Source organism: Corythoichthys intestinalis, chromosome 15, assembly GCF_030265065.1.
Source record: "Corythoichthys intestinalis isolate RoL2023-P3 chromosome 15, ASM3026506v1, whole genome shotgun sequence".
In the NCBI taxonomy this organism is placed as follows: Eukaryota; Metazoa; Chordata; class Actinopteri; order Syngnathiformes; family Syngnathidae; genus Corythoichthys; species Corythoichthys intestinalis.
In genome coordinates this window covers 24,826,843-24,847,771 of record NC_080409.1, presented here as the reverse complement: position 1 = coordinate 24,847,771, position 20,929 = coordinate 24,826,843, and the positions used below count along the sequence as shown (strand labels likewise).

Genomic DNA, 20,929 nt, shown 5'->3' with positions numbered 1-20,929 from the left:
TACGAAGTGACCGAAAATCTACAGGAAGTGAGCACCCCCATACATTTTCCTCCAGAAACTGCATTTTCTAGTCATTATCACTATCATTAGGCCCCTATAATTAGATTATAATAGCAGTGTTTGTTCCAAAAGTAAAAATAATATGCAAATATGTCGTAGCAATGCGTGCAAGGGCTTCACTAGAAATCCCCACTCGGAGCCAGCAATGTAAAGCCAGCGTTATTTTAGGTGACAGTTTGCTGGAAATCCCCCACCTAGTGGCTATAACCCCGCCCTGCAGTTCAGCCACACACAGAGGCCATTAAACACTACTTGAGAACAGTCGACGCGTCCGAATCGAGCGAGCATCCCTGCTAAACGATCCCATGGCCCTTCACAGGAACACAAACCAAATGGATTTTAACCGGGAGTCCAAAGAAGGGAAACCGTCGACGGAAGAGCGACTCGACAGCGGCATCGACTCCCTCAAAGAAGAGGACTACCGGGCTGTAGCAGAAGAGATATGTCGCCTGCACATCGAATGCGAGCCGTCGCCACAAAAACAGTTAAATTATGGAGCCGCCGAGAGCCAAGAATGGAAAACGCAAGTCACCGAGGACGGGGACACGTAAGTTGAAACGCAAATCACCAAAATATGGTAAAGTTGTACATTCCACTAGTTTTAGCGAGGTTAGCTTGTCGCCCGACGGGGCCCTTTCTGCAAAGTAATTCGACCCTCTTCCACTGGGGAACCTTTTCTAGATAAATTTACTATTAACCCTTTATTGGAAAACTGACTATATTTGCGTTATTATTATTATTATTATTATTAACTCATAAAGATCTGGTGTCTACGTATGTGGACATCACGTTTTGACTCATGTAGGCCACAATTTAAACATTCTGTATTAGGAGTGTGACAAAATATCGAAATGGTGACATATCGTGATAATTTGTAACCCAAAAGGTTATCGATATGCTCCTGCCAAGAATCGAGATATCGTTTTAAAAAGGTGTCAATGTCTAAAAAAATTAATTAGTTAAAAGGAAACAAGTTGCTACCAAAATCTTCTACCATAATAGTGTCTGTTAACTCTAAGGCTGCATTAACGGTGCTCGACGCCTAATCCATTTAGACTGGGACTGTTTGTTCATTCGAAACCAGAGTATTCACGGTCATTCTGCCCGGTTTTCAGGGCATTTACAGGCAGTGTTGTTAATAACGGGGTTAGAATATACCGGCGTTACTTACGGCGTTATTTTCTTCAGTAGTGAGTAATCTAATTAATTACTTTTCTCATCTTGGCAACACCGTTACCGTCACTGAAGCGGGAAAGGCGTGCGTTACTATGCGTTACGATATTGGTTGACTGACACGAGAAAAGTCAGAAAAAGACGGACTCACGGAGACGAGAGAGCAGAGCAGGAGTGGGGATGAGGCAAGGGAGTGTGATGCCGTTGCAAACGCGATGTTACTATGCTAGGTGGCTCCAATAATACCTGACTTTAGCCGATAGCGTACAAACTACGCCCACATGATGCTTCGGTAGATATCACATATATACAGAACTACACTCACCGGCCACTTTATTAGGTACACCTGTCCAACTGCTCGTTAACACTTAATTTCTAATCAGCCAATCACATGGCGGCAACTCAGTGCATTTAGGCATGTAGACATGGTTTAATCTCCTGCAGTTCAAACCGAGCATCAGTATGGGGAAGAAAGTAGGCATGTGCCGGTATGAGATTTTCACGGTACGATAACCGTGAGCAAAAATACCGCGGTTTCACGGTATCACGGTATTGCAATTATAGCTCCAAAATTTTGAGATGTATGGGTTTAAAAAAAAAATAAAAAAAAAATCAATTTAACAGGATTTTTTCAAAACATATTTGCAAATTGGAACATGAATATAATGTGAAAATAAATAAATTAACAAAAAATAACAAATATTATATAAAATGAAAATAAATAGAACCTAGACTATACCCACAGCCACAGCTCAAGTAGCTCAATATTAGAGTAAGAACAAAATAATTGCTATAAAAAGTAAAAACACTTCTAAATAAAATTAAAAATATATACTGCATGACTTTTTTTTGAGGGGGGAAGCTCAAGTGAAGTTTCGCCATTTTCAGCCACTGTGTCAACTCTAGTCTACATGATGCCATGCCTTTGTGTTAAAAAGAACAAAGAATTCATAAGTTAATAAGTTAGTTAAAAATGTATACGTTAGTTTTATAAATTAGTTAAAATGTAAAAATTGTTGAGGAAAGGTTTCATCTAAAAAAAAAAAAAAAGAAAAAAAGAAGAGTGAGACCTCCTCTCTCAATTAGCGATCTTTGACGCGATTCTTTTTTTTTTCCCCCCTGCATTCAAGCTTTTCTCTCACTCAGCAACTGTGAGAAATAAAAGAAGCTGCTCTCCCAGTTTAGCCTAGGCTAACATTCGTCTTTGTAAGTTTTAGTTAGTTTGTATATTGAATTTGAAAGGAAAATGTGTGTTTTGTTTTTGGCGAACTTTTTAATGGAGCTACTGCTATCCTGTTGAACCTAATCACACGTGGAAAAATACAATTGTACAGCGTTTTAAATGTATTTATTTGTATATTTCACCACGATTTGAAAATAAATTGAAGAAAAGTACGCCTTGTGTTTGGAGGATTTGTTTTTGGGTTTGCTGGCTGTTTAGTGACACTCACGGCAACAAACGGGAAGGGCTGAGCGGTGCCGCACCAAGCCACTTCGGCTGCATTTTGGCACATGAAAAATAGCGAATACCGTACTAAGGTATGACGGAAAATTTTTGTGGTTTTGAAACCGCAACGTTTTCACACCACGGTAAACCGTGAAACCGGTAACCGGCACATGTCTAGAAGAAAGGTGATTTGAGTGACTTTGAACGTGGCATGGTTGTTGGTGCCAGAAGGGCTGGTCAGAGTATTTCAGAAACTGCTGATCTACTGGCATTTCACGCACAACCATCTCTAGGGTTTACAGAGAATGGTCCGAAAAAGAAAAAATATCCAGTGAGCAGCAGTTCTGTGGGCGGAAATGCCTTGTTGATGCCAGAGGTCAGAGGAGAATGGCCAGACTGGTTTGAGCTGATAGAAAGGCAACAGTGACTCAAATAACCACCCGTTACAACCAAGGAAGGCAGAAGAGCATCTCTGAACGCACAGTACGTCGAACTTTGAGGCAGATGGGCTACAGCGGCAGAGGACCACGCCGGGTGCCACTCCTTTCAGCTAAGAACAAGAAACTGAGGATACAATTTGCACAAGCTCATTGAAATTGGACAATAGAAGATTGGAAAAATGTTGCCTGGTCTGATGAGTCTCGATTTCTGCTGCGGCATTAGGATGGCAGGGTCAGAATTTGGCGTCAACAACATGAAAGCATGGATCCATCCTGCCTTGTATCAATGGTTCAGGCTGGTGGTGGTGGTATAATGGTCCGGGGAATATTTTCTTGGCACTCTTTGGGCCCCTTGGTACCAACTGAGCATCGTTGGAACGCCACAGCTTACCTGACTATTGTTGCTGACCATGTCGATCCCTTTATGACCACAATGTACCCAACTTCTGATGGCTACTTTCAGTAGGAAAATGCGCCATGTCATAAAGCGGGAATCATCTCAGACTGGTTTCTTGAACATGACAATGAGTTCACTGTACTCAAATGGCCTCCACAGTTACCAGATCTCAATCCAATAGAGCATCTTTGGGATGTGGTGAAACGGCAGATGCGCATCATGGATGTGCAGCCGACAAATCTGCACCAACTGTGTGATGCCATCATGTCAATATGGACCAAACTCTCTGAGGAATGCTTCCAACACCTTGTTGAATCTATGCCACGAAGAATTGAGGCAGTTCTGAAGGCAAAAGGGGGTCCAACCAGTTACTAGCATGGTGAACCTAAAAAAGTGGCCGGTGAGTGTCTAATTTTATATATATGTATGTATATATATATATATATATATATATATATATATATATATATATTAGGGCTGTCCCAAACGACTAATTTCCTCCCGATTAGTCAGCCGACTATTTTTACGATTAGTCGACTAATCTAATAAAAAAAAATTTTTGTTACTACTGTAATAATGATTTTTTTTTTTTTTGTTCAAGTTTATTAATTCACAAAAACATTTTGGAATACCTAAATTCTTTATTAACGTATAAATAAATAACATAAATACCAATAATAAATCACAAACAATGAGGTCAAATGCTGCTGGCATTAACTCGAGCAAAAAAATGTAAACGGAAACACTGTGACTTCACCTCTTTAACAGGAGTCAAAAAAATTATTACTCTTTTTGTGGTATGTCATTGTCTATATTGTTCTAAATGTTAAAATTAATTGCAATATCCCGTACAACCATTTTCAGAATACTTTGTGTGAGTTCCGATGCTTTTTCTGGTGTGCATTCCGCATTTTTGGGGATGGGAAAAACTGTTCAACTTTTTTTTTTTTTTTTTAAACCTGAAAATAAATAACGTAGAGGGCACACTGAAATATTACCACAATTATTTTGAATGAAAGGCACACATACCCACAGTAACAAAAAATAAATATATAGTATTAATTTTATAGTATACTACAAAATGTCAAACTTTATAATTTTAAATAACTTAACATCAGTGCAGTCATGGATTACAGTAAGCAGGCCAGTGGTGTTTCCATATATATTTTTATTATGTTATGTATATACAGGATATATGTATATATTTTCCCCAAGTGGGAGCTTCCATGATCCTAATAAATTTAACAATAATTTAAAAATATATATAATTATATTAATTATTTTATTAAATAAAAATGCAGGTTGATACATCGCACATAAAGGCAACTTCCATTTAAAAAATCGTTAGAAAGTTGTATGGACTTACAATCCGCTAGTTTGTTGTTTCTTGTTGTCTTCAAAAATTACACTTGGGTGACGGCGCTTCAAGTGTTCGTTCATAGCCGACGTGCTACCGTGGTATGCGAGCTCAGCTTAGCAAAGAGTACACAAAGTGGCACCCTCCATATTGTCCTTGAAATAATTCCAGGCTCTGGCTATTCTGGTCCGCTTTTTTGGCTTTATGCCGCTTTCACGTGTTAGCAACTCTGCCCTTTTTGGAAATTGGCGGTGTTTTTAACTCCTCACCGGCGATTTACTTGGCTCGTCTGGGTTTGTCCGATTTCCTCCTCAGGAAGGCGGCGGCGTACATACAAAACACCGAGAGGCGTCGGATGGCTCTTTAAGGATACTTTTATTGACCAAAACTAAAACGTGAGGGATGAAGCCAGTCAACTCCGTGCTACCCACGCACTTTTCCAACTCACCGATCTCGCTCCCTCTCTCTTGCTCGCTCGCCCACTTTCTTCCTCTTTGCTCAATCTGACAACGCCGGTCACATTGAAATAACAGCGGCACCCTTGCGGGTGCCAGTAACAACCGCTTGTATCGTGAGCGCCCACCATTCTAAACTTTATCCGCATGTATTTTTTTTTTTTTTTATAACCCGTCATTACCCGTCGACGGTATGTTTTGCCCGTCGACGCATTTACGTCATCGATGACGTCGACTAGTCAGGACAGCTCTAATATATATGTATGTGTATAATTTATATATATATATATATATATATATATATATATATATATATATATATATATATAAATTATTTTATTAAATAAATGCACGTTGATATGACGCACATAAAGGCAACTTCCATTAAAAAAAATCGTGAGAAAGTTGTATGGACTTACAATCCGCTAGCTTGTTATTTCTTGTTGTCTTTGAAAATTACACTTGAGTGACGGCGTTTCAAGTGTTCGTTCATAGCCGACGTGCCACTGTGGTATGCGAGCTCAGCTTAGCAAAGAGTACACAGTACACACAGTGGCACCCTCCATATTTTCCTTGAAATAATTCCAGGCTCTGGCTATTCTGGTCCGCTTTCACGTGTTACCAATTCTGCCCTTTTTGGTAATTCGCGGTGTTTTCAACTCCTCGCCGTAGTGTGGAGTGATTGGCTCATTGTCGTCAGTTCGTCCGATTTCCTCCTCAGGAAGGCGGAAGTGTGCATAAAAACACCGAGAGGCGTCAGATGGCTCTTTATGGATACTTTTATTGACCAAAACAAAAACGTGGGGGATGCCAACTCCGCGCTCTTTCCCAACTCACTGATCTCTCTCCCTGTCTCTCGCTCGCCCACTTTCTTCCTCTTTGCTCAATTTGACAATGCCGGTCATATGGAAATAACAGCGGCCCCCTTTGGGGTACCAGTAACAACCGCTTGCATCGCGGGTGCCCGCCATTCTAAACTTTATCCGCATTTTTTTTTTTTTTTTTAAACCATCATTACCCGTCGACAGTATGTTTTGCCCGTCGACGCATTTACGTCACCGATGACGTTGACAACATCGACTAGTCGGGACAGCTATAGAACGAATGTTCACCTTTCAAGTAATGAGTGGTCAATAATTGTTAACACAAGGAACATGCCAAAAATATACTCCATTACTAGGGTTGGGGATCGTTTGAATTTGAACGGTTTCGGTTCTGATTCCGATCGAACTTTTAAAATCCGGTTCCAAACGATTCTCGATTCCGATTCTTTTAATAGGCAGGGGGGAAAAAAATTCCTGGTTCATATTAATTTCTTCTTATTTTTTTAAATATGAACTTTCAAATAACTTTGCTGTGAATTGCTAACAGGGCTATTTTTAACTTGTATATAGATATCAGTCTTTGAACTTGATGGAGTTTCTTTCCACAGGAGTGCACTTTCACAAAGATTTTTATTTTTCAAAAGCTCACGGAGAAAACATTTACACATTATCTTTTGCCTATGTTTTAGAGTGTCTTATGCTGCAGGCATTTATTGTATTGCATCTTTTGTTTTAGGTGGTATTTCTACAAGTTAGTTAAGGGCTGACATCTTGGAGATGTCAGGCAGGGAGTGTTCTGTCCCTTGATCTTAAGTTGACAACTTTTTGATAATCAAGTTTGATATCTTTCTAAACTGATATATTGTTCATCCGTCCACAAGACGTCACTATTGTAACGCTGGACTCTACAGTTTTTCTTTGGTTTTGCTATGTGCGCTTGGCTGTCCCTAGTGGTGACTTACTTAAAGCAGCAGGCAAAAAGAACAGCACTTTAGTTGGAAAAGAATCCTTGAGGTGTACAGACACGCCACACCTCCTCTCTGCACTACACATCATTCATGCTCGATGCCTAACCCTATCCATTACCATCAACACTGGAATTTCAAAATGAAATTTACTCCTTGACAGATAAATAACTTCGTAGCGATACTTTTGCAATCAAATATTGTATCACGATACTTTTCGGTATCAATGCTTAGATACATTTCAATACTTTTGACAATCACTTATCGTGTGGGCTAAATGACTTCCAATATGATGTCCACATTTGTCAAATGCAGTGACTAGTATACAGTATATTAGTTTTTTAAAAAGCTGTTTTTATATTGACCACACATATCTTTGGCATTTTACCACTTGAAACACTCACTGTAAGGAAACGCATCAACCACGTTCCTACCACCACATCAAATTATTACATAAAATAAGTTATCGGCTTCCATTGATGGCAATAGACGTCCAATGCAATTACAATGAAGTTGATCTCTATTGCTGTCAATGACTGTGCATTAGTTAATTATTATTAATTGTTGCAGGGGTTGGACAAAATAAAAGTAATTTAATATTTTGCCTTAGTTCTTCGAGGTATTGTTTCATGCAACTTGTGAATTGTTTCCAAAAGAATTTTAAGCCATTCTTCAGTTAGAATACCCCCTAACTCTAACCCCTAACTTTTATAGACGGTGGCGGTGGAAATCGACGTCTGAATTGAATCTCTAAAACTGACCATAAATACTCAATAATGTCGAGGTCAGGGGATTGTGCCGGCCGTACAAAATGCTCAACTTTATTAGAATGTTCCTCATGCCATTCTTAACACTTATGTTCAATGATTATGATGCCAAAATGTTAGTTATTTCCATTATTTTGTCCAACCCCTGTATGTTTCAATTATATAACTGTAAATTAGCAAAATGTTAATTAAAAAAAAAAAAAAATTATTGACGCCGCTGGACGTCCAATCCATTTTGGCGTGACCGTTTGCAGTCAAAATTGATTGGGCGTCTAGCGCCGTCAAGAGCACTAAAAAAACGAGGTTTCACAGCCAGTCTTTTGGACCTCTTGTTGTCAATGGCAAGGAATGAGTTAATCAAATTGAAATGAATAAAGACAGAAATACTCTCTGGTTGTGGAGCCTAAGAACACTAAAGTTGTTATTTTTAATTTCATAGTACTGTATTTAACTCATTGTTTGCCAATGGCAACAAGACATCCAATTCATTTAAAACTGGGAAAGCACGCAGCAATCATTCACCAATGAGGGCACTATAAAGGGGTAAAAAAAAAAAAACATGTTACGATTCACCCAGATATGGCTTCTTTGGATTAAAGTGATGCCGCTCGGGCGCCACACTGGTCTTTTGGTTTGTAACCACTGGTTTTTAACTGCGGCTTGACACCGTGGGATTGGACATAAACAAAAAAGCTATTATCAGCAAGAATCTACTATGGCCGCGGGTCAGACTGGGAAAGTCCCAGGCGCGCCGCCAAACAATCCCAACCGAGCGCGCTCCCTTCAAAAAGAGAAGTGATGGAAAATAGTTAAAAAGTACCTGAAATCACCGGTGTATGTGTGCGGAATCACACATCTTCCGACGCGAGGAAGAGAAGTAAATGCACGCGTCATTCCAGATTGGAGCACATTTGATTTCATTTCCCACCTAATATATTTTAAATCACATTCCAGTGTTGTTTTTGGCAGCCCTTTTAATTTTCGTGTTATTCTTTTGGACGATAATACGTATTTGTCCTATTTTAGTCATCTCGAAACGTTTGTCGTCGTCTAGTTTTTGTTGACGAAAACTTTGAGACTAATTTCGGTTGGTTTAAGTCTACGTGTACTAAAAATGTTTTCGTTTACATTATTTGCAATTAAATAAACTGACCTGGGCACTACGTATGTAAAATGTTTTCCAAGAGTATAATAAGACACCGAGTCACTGTGGTAAATGCTAATGCCAGCGCGACCGCTATGCTAACGCGAGTGCTTTGCTAATGCCACAACTTCGTTCAGTGTGTGATGATCACTCAGCAAAGACTTTTAAAGGCTAAAGCAACATTGCATAGCCAAGATAAGAAAACAAAACTTACCAAGCAGCACCTGATACGTTTCACAAAAGGAACCTGGAATGGGCCTACGCTTACGCCTGTGTGTGTGTTGGGAGGGGGAGGGGGTGCTGCACTTCACATTTGTGATGTGATCAAACGCTGCTCAATGTGTTCTAACTCCACATGCAATAAGAAAATATTACACATTGTGAATTTAAGATGAAAACATCTCGTTTTTCGTGTCGTCAGACGACAACTGGCATCCATCTCATTATGTTTTAGTCCCCCAACACGTTTTCAGCGCATCAACATGACGTCAGCGTCATGAAAATATTGTTTGTTGACGAATTATTTTTGTTATCGTCATCGCTGACGAAAACACCACTGTACAACGCCAACTTAGTGATAATACTCACTCAGCAGGAAAACGATACGTTATTTTCTATGAATTATACCCACCTGGACGCCACAAACTATGTCAGAGATTTTAAGAAGATGCTTGCCCTCGCTGTTAGCATTAGACTAACGTGAACGCGAATGCTATGCTAACGCTACCAGTTACATTTAGTGTGTGATGATCACTCAGCACAGACCTTTTAAAGCCTAAAACGACGTTGTATATTCTCGCTGGTCAAGATAAGAAAACAAATCATATCGTGTGTGCAAGCTGGAGTGACTGGAGACAGCACTGGTGAGTCGTTGGGGGGGGCAGCACGTCACGAGTGGCACAACACGACACTGCTACGATGCAGGCTAACTACACATAAAATATCACACATTGTGAACATGTGACGGAAACTACTACGCATTTTCGTCTCGTCACGTTTTGGTCTCCCAAAACACTTTGTTAGCTCATTATCGTCTTGTCGTCGTCATGAAAAAAATTGTTCATTGATGAAATATTTTCGTTATCGTTGATAAAAACGACACTGGCGCATATTAAATCATGCATTCAATTTACCTGCCCTCTGACCAAATCTAGTACAAATATAAACATTAAGGGGGGGGGGATTCTAAAACTGAGTTTCTCTCCTTTCGCACCCCAACTTCAAAAAGTGAATGTCAAACCGGGGATAAAATGAAATTTATTTATCTTTTTGTATTATTTGTTTCATTGCTGTGTCTTATAATTGTGGGAACTTTTGTTTGTTTGAATATTATACTTTGAATATTAATGATCATAGGTTGTTTGTACCACAACTAGTCTCATTGCGTTTATGTCACATTCGTGCTTCTGTAATTGGTTCTTTCAGATTCTGTCTGGCTGTGAATACTCATGTTTCACTGCAATTGAAGGCACTAAACGTCAAAATTGGATTGGACGTCTAGCACTGTCAATTGCAGCCGAAGAGTTAACAATAACATGAATCGAAGGATTTTCGTTATATGGCTTTCCCATATATAGTACTCTGAGTGTTTTGGCATTGCATATGATAACAGCTTTCTCTTATCTGTCTCTAGGCTACTCCACTTGGCTATTATCCACGAGGCCAAGGACTGCATCAGAAAAATGATCCAGCTCTCCAAGAACACAGACTTCCTCGACTTCCAAAATGACCAGCGGCAGGTGCGCGCAATTTAGTGATTTGACCTGAAGGAGCCAGCCTAATAAAACATTCATCCAAACTGAACTGGTCGCTGTATCCCACTTTAGACACCTCTTCATTTAGCAGTCATAACAAACCAGTCAGACGTGTGCCAGCGCCTCCTGGCCGACGGCTGCGATCCCACGTTGGTGGACGATGGCGGGGACATGCCGATCCATATCGCCTGTCGCCACGGGAACCTGCCCTGCTTTAGCGTCCTCACGCAGTTTTGCCGTCAGGAGCATCTTCAAAAAATGATGACGGCATGCAACTACCAAGGTACTGTCATTTTCGTACTATAAGGCGCACCTAACTATAAGCCGCCACCCACCAAATTTTGACACGAAAACGACATTTGTTCATAAATAAGCCGCACTGGAATATAAGCCGCAGCAGTCCTCACTCTATTGTGGGATATTAAGACCAAAAGATATTAACCGGTAACACCTAATTTGAAAGCCTCATAAGACTGTCATAGGACCAAATGAAGCTTTGAACCAATTGGTTGCAAAGCTTCATTGTTTCACGAAGCTTCATTTGGCCATCACTGCTTCCTTGGGGCAGACAGTCAACCTTTGCTGTCACCTGCTGTTAACACTGTTGCCGTCCAACATGCCTCCTAGCATGCATTGCGGCGCTACAGACAATCTATATGTTCTGAGCTAATTATTTCTTTAGTTACTGTTCCGGTTGTTTCAATAATTGCTAGTTATGGTATTTGGTAACACTTTGACAGTGGCGCCATAAGGCTGTAATAAGACAATCATAATTATGACATGACACTGTCATGAGCATTAATGAATGCTTATAACAGATGTCATTTAGTGTCATTGGGAAAGTATCTCACTTTGAATGGATGTAAAACGATCCAAACTGGATATAAATGGAGTTAGTGACATATTTTGCCGGATGACAATTAATGACATCTGTCATAAGCATCCAGTAATGCCAATGATAGTGTCATGTCATAATTATGACTGTCTTATGACAGTCTTATGACGCTGCTGTCAAATAAATAGTTATCTAATAACCCAAATAAATCAACGAACAAGCTGCACTGGACTATAAGCAGTAGGATTCAAAATTAGGGAAAAAAGTAGCGGCTTATAGTCCGAAAAATTCCGGTACATATGACTATGACGAAAATATTTGGTAATCGAACATTTTTTCATGACGTTAACGAGACGATAACAGGCTAAAAATGATTGAACAGGCTGGTGTGGCATCACTATGGATGTAAATAACAATCAAAATTCATGTTCTGTGCTATTTATTTCTTCAGTTATTGTCCCAGTTTCATTAATTGCAAGCTATGGTATTTGGTAACACTTTATTTCACAGTAGCGCCATGAGACTGTCATAAGATCGTCATAATTATGAAATGACACTGCTATGAGCATTAATGAATGCTTGTGACTGATGTCATTAATGATTGTCATTGATGTAAAAGATCTTAGCTGGACATAAATGGAGTTAGTGACATAATTTGCCGGATGACACTCAATGACATCTGTCATAAGCATAATTATTATTATCATAATTATGATGGTCTTATGACGTCACTTTCAAATAAAGTGTTACATATTAACACAAAATCAAATCAACAAATAAGCCGCATGATTGAAAATGAGAGGGAAAAAGTAGCGGCTTATTGTCCGAAAATTACGGTAAGCTTTTATTGAAGCGGTGTTTCGGTCAATAATGAAAATGTATGGTGCTAATGAAGTGCTGTACGATATGAAATTGTATATTGCAATAATGATATAAAAGTTTCTATGAGCATGATTGCCATTTTGGTAAACAGATTGCGCCCAATTTGTGTTCATTGTCTAAATTTTTGGATTCCATAAGCCAAGGTTATACCACCAATCGACCTTAAAATTGTCCCTAGCCAATTGGCTCCTCCTGCCATCTGAAAGTAAGCAATGCATGTAAGACAATTGAAAATAGCAACAAAAATAATCCACACAGGCAACAGAATGTTTTCCAATATCAATATTAATTAACGATATTATGCTAACTTGATATACAGCAGTCTTAAAAGTCAACACTACTAGTCACAAGTATTATATACTAGTATAATTAGATATCTTCACATCTGAGCCAAAAATATGTATGCTATCATGCTACTTATGTTTACACTGTACACTTTTAGGTTGCAGCACTACTTGATGCATTTAACATTTGTGGCAGATCAGTTTAACCCTTTAAGGTCTGGGCCTATTTTGTCTGATTTTGCATGCCTTTGAAGTTGCCTTTATATTTCAAAGAAAGAATTGTTTACGATGGCCTGGTTTGGTCCCTTTTTTTGTGACACCTTGAACTTCATGTCCAAACTGTTGTTTCCTTCACTGACCAACTATAAATCATCATTTTGGGCCCAAAAAGACCAAAAATTCCAAAATCGTTTTGTCAAAATTTTTAATATTGATGTCCAATTGACAACCAAACATGCGTAACGAACCGTTTTGAAACTTTGTAATATTTATTCAACATGTTAGGATGAACATTCAACCCAAAAAAATTTAGAATAAATAGTCTTATATTTGACGATTCAACTTAAACAACAGGTATAGCCATAGGCGTTTTTTGCCTTTATACATGCTCTAGTCAAAACCGGTTATATACAGCAGACCAAACAGTGAAGAACAGTGGAAAAAATATATACCATCTAACACAAAAAGTGTTTAGAGGCCATCTCTTTATGAGTTTAGGTATTGCGGCCCATCACCTGATGAAAACTATGTACACACAATCAAGCTTCTTGAACACACATTTATATACACAAATTGAGAAGACTGATTGTGGGAAAAAAATATATATATATAACATTGGGAAAAAAAGTATTTTCAAAAATATTTACAATAAATAAGTTAATTTTTTTTCAGGCATGCCACTCCGAAAAGCAGTTTCGTCCTGGGACACAGGGCTACATCACACAGCCCACACTTCCATGGCGTGTCGGTCCTCTTTCCACCCTTCCATTTTCATTTCACTTTACTTTCATTGTCACTATAAATGTACATGAAAAAAAGTTAGTATTTATGAAAATAATAAAGTATAAAATAAAAATATATACAGCAATAAATAATAATGGAAATCTATATGTATGACAATATAAAGAATACCATAGCTGAATATGTGCTACATCCCTAATCTTCATATAGAAAGAACACCACCACAAATGATAAATTCCTGCCTGGGATACACACAATGCACGTACGACTTTGATCTGATATGCACATTTTATTATTATATACATAAACACACACTTAGATTGCATCAAAATTAACTTTGGCTTGCAATATCAAAAGAAACTTTTTCAGCATAAAAAAAAAAAAAAAAGTGAGTTGGCTTACCTCTGCTCGTCGATGGCGTCACCCACGTGTTCAAATCTGTCACTATCTTCACTCGAGGACTCTTCCGAAGAAGACGATGATGACGAATTTGGACCATCCGCTTCCTCAAGTTGATCAAAAAGCACAATTGCTTGCGCTAAATTTAGTTTTCCGTTCATTCTCAAAGTCACACAAAGTCGCTGCTCGATCCAAACGGCCGTCGCTCGCCACCTCGCTGCTTCAGAACACTCCTCCCTCTCGTTCGGTGGAACCTCGCACGGCAGTTATATTTATTAAAAAAAAAGCGCATTTTGTGCTTCCACTGTGACTTCGAAAGGGTTCGTTTGTGTTTTTTTCATGGAGCTTCCGTTTTGAAAAAGGACAAGAAATGATGGAAATATAGACATAAACAAATGATCCATGCAGCATTTTAATGTTTTTTTGAGAGGACAATAAAACTATAAAACTTAAATGACAATATCTCACGTATTAGTTGGTCGATTGACTTCAAATAATAACGAAAGTAAACTGCAACTTCCGCACTTTAAAACGAGACCGACCAACGGCATGTGGGTGACGTAATTAAAACGTGAGGGCGCTTCAAAGACGATGTGCGCTGAGGATGCGCCGGCGCGTCCTTCGACTCTCAAGGGTTAATGTCAATTTGAAAATAAAGTGAGTGGGTAGGGGGGACTGTCAGTATTGTTGTGTAAATTTTCACTATATAATTAAAAATGTATTATATCGTGGCATATCGATATATAAAATACCACGATATATTTTTTTCCATATCGCACAGCACTAGTGCGCACAAAGGTTTTGTTAAGCTCTGGTGAGACGGCAAAAATGTTTGCGCAAACAAAAAGCATGCCGGTCCATCATAGCATTCTGGTTGAAACCAGCTCGTAAACTACAAGTCAATTAGTTCTTTGCTCAATGTTTTTCAAAGAGCTTCGGGCTGTTTAGTGTTACGTAATTCGGATCTAACCTTTGTTTGACTCGTCGCTCTGCCAAAGCGACAGGCCCGTCTCGGTGTCTGATGTTAAGATGCATATCTTATGTCTTAAACAGGTCAGAACTGCCTCCACTTGGCCTCGGTTCACGGTTTCCTCTCGATGGTGGAGAGTCTCGTGGATCTGGGAGCTGATGTTGATGCAAAGGTATACAATATATACTTCATTTAGGTGTGTTAGAAAAATTCACTGCATTCGTGAAGGATTTCAAATAACATTCCCCCCTCCAACACTTAGGAGCAGCGCAACGGCCGCAGCGGGCTGCACCTGGCGGTCGACCAGCAGAACCTGGCGTTGGTCAAACTGTTGCTGAAGAAAGGAGCAGACCCCAACCTCCTGACATTCGGCGGTCACACCCCTTTCCACCTAACCTACGGTCGCGGCAACGACGACATCAAAAGGGAACTGTTCTCGTTGACCCGTCCCGACCTGAGGGAGTTACCCGACAGCGAATCGGACGACAGCGAGGACGAAGAGGATGCAGAATCGGACGACGAGGTGCGTGCGTGTGTCGCGCTTCATTGTTAAATAAAACAAATAGGTATGCAAGCTCGAAGCCTTAAAAGGGAAGGTCAGGATTTCTGACATCAGGTTCAATCTTCGAGTTACTGAGGGTTTAATTAGTCTAGAGCTGAAACGAATGCTCGAGCAACTCGAGTAACTCGAGTTTAAAAACCGATCCGAGTAATTTTATTCACCTCGAGGAATCGTTTAATTTTGCCACGTCTAAGCATCACGTTTTGCCCAGACTACAGCGGGACAACGTCACGTGCGTAGAGGAAGAAGCAATAATAATTAAAAAAATAAAAATAAAAAAAAACTTACTGCAGCCGACAGCCGCTACAAACTATGCCGACGTTGCTAAAAACTACGTCCGCATGATCCTAGTGTGGTAGCAGGTAGTGTCCAATGCGTCTGATAGATATCGCATGTATTTAGGAATAGATGCAAAATGACAGACTCGGCCGTGTCTGGGCAGCGTTAGTAAACAACCGCCATCTTTAAGCAGTACACTTTCACTGCCTCATGTAACGTTAGCCCTTCGGAGGGCTATGTTTCTTTTGATTATGACCACTGTCGATGCGTGGCTAACGTGTCTTACATACAGGCTTTATTTAATCTGTAAAAACACAGCGCTGTAGAGTGATGAGGGTGTAAAATTAAAGCATAATAAAGCTAACTGTCAGTTTTAGCTCAGTAGTCATTGCTGAATAAAACACCAAGTAGCACTGTTCCCTAATGTGCTCCAATACAGCAGGTATTATTATACATTTATTTTGCACGAGTACTTACAGTTTAGACTAACTTAAAACTTAACTAGAACTTAAAAATAGCTTGACACAAATGGAAATTCAATTGAAACACGTAGGAAAAACATAACTTTCAAGTGATGTGTGTTATCAAGCGTAATTACATTTTTAGGTAAGAAATGTTTTTTTTGTTGTTGTTGGTTGTTTTTTTTTTTTATATAAGATTTTTAAGTTTTTTGAGTGAAAGCAGTGAATCTTTTTTTCTAGTCACATCTGAGATGCAATTGTTGGCTGTTTTCAACAATACATCGGAAATAAAGACAATGACTGAAAATGGTTCAATATTGGAAAAAAACGTCTTTTTTTCTCATGTATATTTATAATTGCTCTGCTAAAAAAAAAAATGTTGTATCCGATTACTAAAATATTTAATAGCTGCAGCCCTAAATTAGTCGGTGGAGTTAATTTCAACAAATTCCATGTAGTTCGTTAGTTTTTTGTTAGCCAATCCAGAGCCCTGAAACTAAGCTAGACAGGTCAATTGGGCCATCTTAGCATGCCCATAAAAAACAACATGTGCAAACATGTAAATCACCGATGACCCATGCAGTCAATACTGTTGGCTATGTTTTCAGGATAGTTATTAAAACTTACAATTGCATGTCAATAATTGCAGTATGAACAGTAACATTTTTAATCTAGCAGCTCTGCAGAGGAGCAAGGCGGAGTGATATCAGTTTTTTTTTTTTTTTTTCCCTCACCGCAGATTTTTTTTATGTCGTAGCCAGCAGCAAGTTTATGTTGTTCCCAGTTTTTCATAGGGAATTTGTGGAAACTTCCCTTTACCCATTTCTTCTGTCTGCTTCCACAGCCTCTTAATGCATATTGCGTCACGTTGCTGGCCGTCACTTAACTCAGCAGACTGATGCTGCATTCGAGGAAGGTGGGAAGTCATTTCCAACCTCAGATCAGGAAAAAGATTATTGGAACACCTCCACTATTTGATCGCTTATGAGAAGGCAGGTTTGCTGGAGGTCAGAATATCTTTTGATGGCCAAAAAAACCCCAACTTGTCGCGATCAGCCATCTATGCTGTTTACATTCGCGAGGAATGCTTTAAGGTCGCAATTGGGTACCTATAAGCGGGATAAGTCCGACTTCGAAGCACTGTTCTCTATTGTGGTCGTATTAAGCCTCTAAAAAAACAGTCCTGCTGAATGAAATGAATTGCGGCAGTTTGGTGTGACATTGTTTTGGCAGCATGGGTGTTTTGGAACAATGATCTGTGTTTTGAATTCATTTGACTATATTGGATCTGTTCGCTGATCGAAATAATTTTTTATTGGCATACTATGAAGGTGCCGTTGACTTGCGGTAGCTTAGCTAATCCGGAGCCCTGAAATGAATAAATAACAAACAAACTGCATGGAATTTGTTGAAATCAACCCCACCGATTAATTTAACCCCCGCTAACTCGAAGATTAAGCCTAATGCCAAACAGTCTGAACTTCCGCTTTATCCCCTCGACGATGCCGAATGTCCAATCACGTGTCCAATCATCCTCCTGCTGTGAATTGAAAGTTTGTCAGAAATAGTTGTCCAATCCATTTGAATTGGAAGGGATGCAGAGAATTAATGAAGATAAGAACAAATATATGTGAAGCATTGGAGGAATACATACGTACATTAAAAACTAAATGTAGAAAATTAAATTGAAAAATGCACCTAAAAATGTGAAAATCCTGAAGTAATAATTCAAAAGAAAAACTGAAATAAAAGTAAATAAAGTAAATAATTTAAAAATTGATAAATAACAAAACTAAGTTCCTTTTTTTTCCGAATAAATTTTTTTAAATTGGGTTATTAAAAATATTTTCTTTTCTATTAAAAAATTAAGAAATTAAAAACAATTTAATTAAAAAAAAAATGCAATAGTTAGAAAATTCTATTATTATATTTAAAAACTTGTTTTTAAAGTGTTTTAATGTTTTAATTTTGCAATGTTTAGTTATAATGCTCATTTTTCTTTACATTATTATTTTCATGGACTTATGTATTCCCCCATGGTCTTTCTTTTTTGTTAAACACCTATTTGTTTTTCAGGTGCCTTATGATGACATCCAGTGGAATGGCCACTAGCAGGAAGAAATGAAATGTGACCAAGAGGATGAAGTTTAAAAGAAAAGGCCTCGGGATATCTACTAGTTGCCTCGTGGTATAGCGGAAGGCGTACAGACGTCTTGTGACACAAACAGTGGACAGCAAAGAGATGCAGAAAAGATAAGAGGCAGCTGTAGGAGCTTATTAAACAGAGGGGCAGCACAGCGGGAGCGCATGGGAACGCGCCGTTCGAGCATGCGGCTTGTTTTTATGGCTGCCAATCATTTACAAGCAGCTCTCTTGTATCATATTGTAAATGCTGTGTATACAAAGATGTATTTTCTATGGAAGCTGTGACTGTGTACAGTAGAACAGGTTGTAAATGTTAGACAGCAAAACTCCATTTAAATTAAAAACTCATATTTAACAGTAAAAAGTGGTCTAAGCAATGCATATGTACAGAAACATTGCATTTAACAGTAGTACTGTCTGTGAACGCCCATCTTCTAATGCCACTGACGGTGCTGGATGTCTAATTCATTTTGACTGGGTGCGCCATCAATGAGTTAAGTTTCGATTCTTCATTATTAGATAATTCCCCGTATTGTCATGCAGCAAAGGCTGAGCTGGAATGAGGAACTTGCCACGCATGGACATGAAACCTTGGTGGAATTTTGTTTGCAGAATGAAGATTGGTTAACCAGGAAGCTTTGGGGTGTGTGAGCTAACAGGAAATTCCTAAGAACACTCAGCTGTTCATCGCATTCCATCCTCTGGTGCTCCAAAGAAGGGAATCTCTGCCTAACAGGATGTTTCAGTCAAGATAAAAGAGGGGGTTTCAAGAGTTTCGCTATGAGATTTCACAATAGTCTTTGTTCTGCTCTGAAATTTACCAAAAATGCCAGTTGTCATGCATACATATAATTTTGGGTTTGTGTATTTTGTTCACGGCAGTCATGAAGTCTAATGAATAGAATTTTTTTGTTCATCTGTATTTTAATGTGCACGTTCAAGGAATTCTAGTAAGGCACAGCCATTTCTGCGGGACTTCATATGAACACCTGTCTTCAGTGTCGTCATAGGGGATATGCCACGTCTCCCCCGAAGTCTGCACTATGGTGTCGCAGCTGGGGACGCTCTGAACATACAAACACATTGAATATAAGTATCTCCAAATTCTCTCTCGTGTCCTCTTCTTCCTCACCTGAAATCGGACCCTCCTCCCTGCCGCAATGCGTCCGTACGCGACCATCTGATGGCCCCTTTGCCATTTGAAGAAAAGTCGCCTGGTGGCTTCGTCCGGCAAGCATGCCTTGTGATCTCTCATCAGGTCTTTACTCACGAAGCGACAGTGGTTCCCCGAATGCAACGTTGCGTATAGCAAGAAGGGGTCATCTTCTGATCTGATGGGAAGAGAAGAAAACGCTAGTCTGTAAATAAAAAAGTTGTAACAACAGAGTGTCATTTAATCTTACATGTTGTCAGTGAAAAAGCAATGAGCTTTCTGCTGGATCAGGTTCATGTTTTGTCTGGACCAAGATCTGGAGGGCTGCAACATGTGTTTCCTCCCCAGCACTAGCACAGTCAGACCCTGTAGCTTGAGCTCCGAGACAACCGCCAGCAACTAAAAACATACACAAAACCTATATTAGCTCATTGACGGAGCTAGACATCCAAACCATTTGAAGTGGTTGGACGTCTAATGGTAATAAACCCATTTAAATTCACCTCATCTGTGACATATATGCCGTCATTTTCGGACTAAAAGCCGCTACTTTTTTCATCATTTTTAATCCTGCGTTTTATAGTACAGTGCGGCTTATTTGATTTATTTGGGTTAATGGGCAACACGTGCCTCTTAGCATGCATTGCAGCGCTACAGATGTAAAAATTCATGTTCTCTTCTAATTATTTATTCAGGTACTGTTCCAGTTGAATTAATTGCTTGCTATGGTATTTGGTAACACTTTTTTTTTAGACAGTGGCCACATAAGACTGTCATAAGACGGTCATATGTATGACATGACACTATCATGGGCATTATTGAATGCTTATGACATGTCATTAAGTGTCATCCGGCAAATTATGTTATTAACGCCATTTATGTGCAGTTTGGATCTTTTACATCCATTCAAAACAGATAATTTTCCGGGTAACTCTAAATGACATCTGTTATAAGCATTCATTAATCCTCATGACAGTGTCATGTCATAGTTATGATTGTCTAATGACAGTTTTATGGCGCCACTGTCAAAAAAAAAAGTTACCAAATACCATATCTAGCAATTAATGAAACAGTTACTGAAGAAAAGAAACAGAACATGAATTTTGATTGTTATTTACATCTACAAAAAGTTGACTGTCTCCCCCAAGGGAGAAGTGATGGCCAAATGAAGCTTCTTGAGGCTATAAAGCTACGCAGCCAATTGGTTCAAAGCTTT

At 39.1% G+C, this 20,929-nt stretch overlaps 2 protein-coding genes across 6 annotated transcripts in view; one reads left to right on the top strand and one right to left on the bottom strand.

Annotated features, from left to right (window-relative positions):
- Nucleotides 1-239: 239 nt before the first annotated feature.
- On the top strand, nt 240-20,452 carry nfkbiab (nuclear factor of kappa light polypeptide gene enhancer in B-cells inhibitor, alpha b). Its single transcript, XM_057859015.1, has 6 exons — nt 240-607; nt 10,663-10,768; nt 10,856-11,066; nt 15,197-15,285; nt 15,376-15,636; nt 18,492-20,452. Exons 1-6 carry the CDS (start codon nt 366-368, stop codon nt 18,525-18,527), a joined length of 945 nt encoding a protein of 314 aa, XP_057714998.1. The 5' UTR covers nt 240-365; the 3' UTR covers nt 18,528-20,452.
- Nucleotides 18,401-20,929, bottom strand: part of prorp (protein only RNase P catalytic subunit) — a 28,481-nt gene continuing 25,952 nt past the window's right edge. For 3 of the 5 annotated variants that reach the window (XM_057859012.1, XM_057859011.1, XM_057859009.1), the window contains 2 exons: nt 19,964-20,112; nt 18,401-19,891 (listed from right to left, as the gene is read on the bottom strand). In XM_057859012.1, the coding sequence (XP_057714995.1) occupies nt 19,498-19,891; nt 19,964-20,112 (543 nt within the window). In that variant the 3' untranslated portion in view covers nt 18,401-19,497. The remainder of the gene's footprint in view (nt 19,892-19,963; nt 20,113-20,929) is intronic. The other 2 variants (XM_057859010.1, XM_057859008.1) reach the window with 2 other exon arrangements.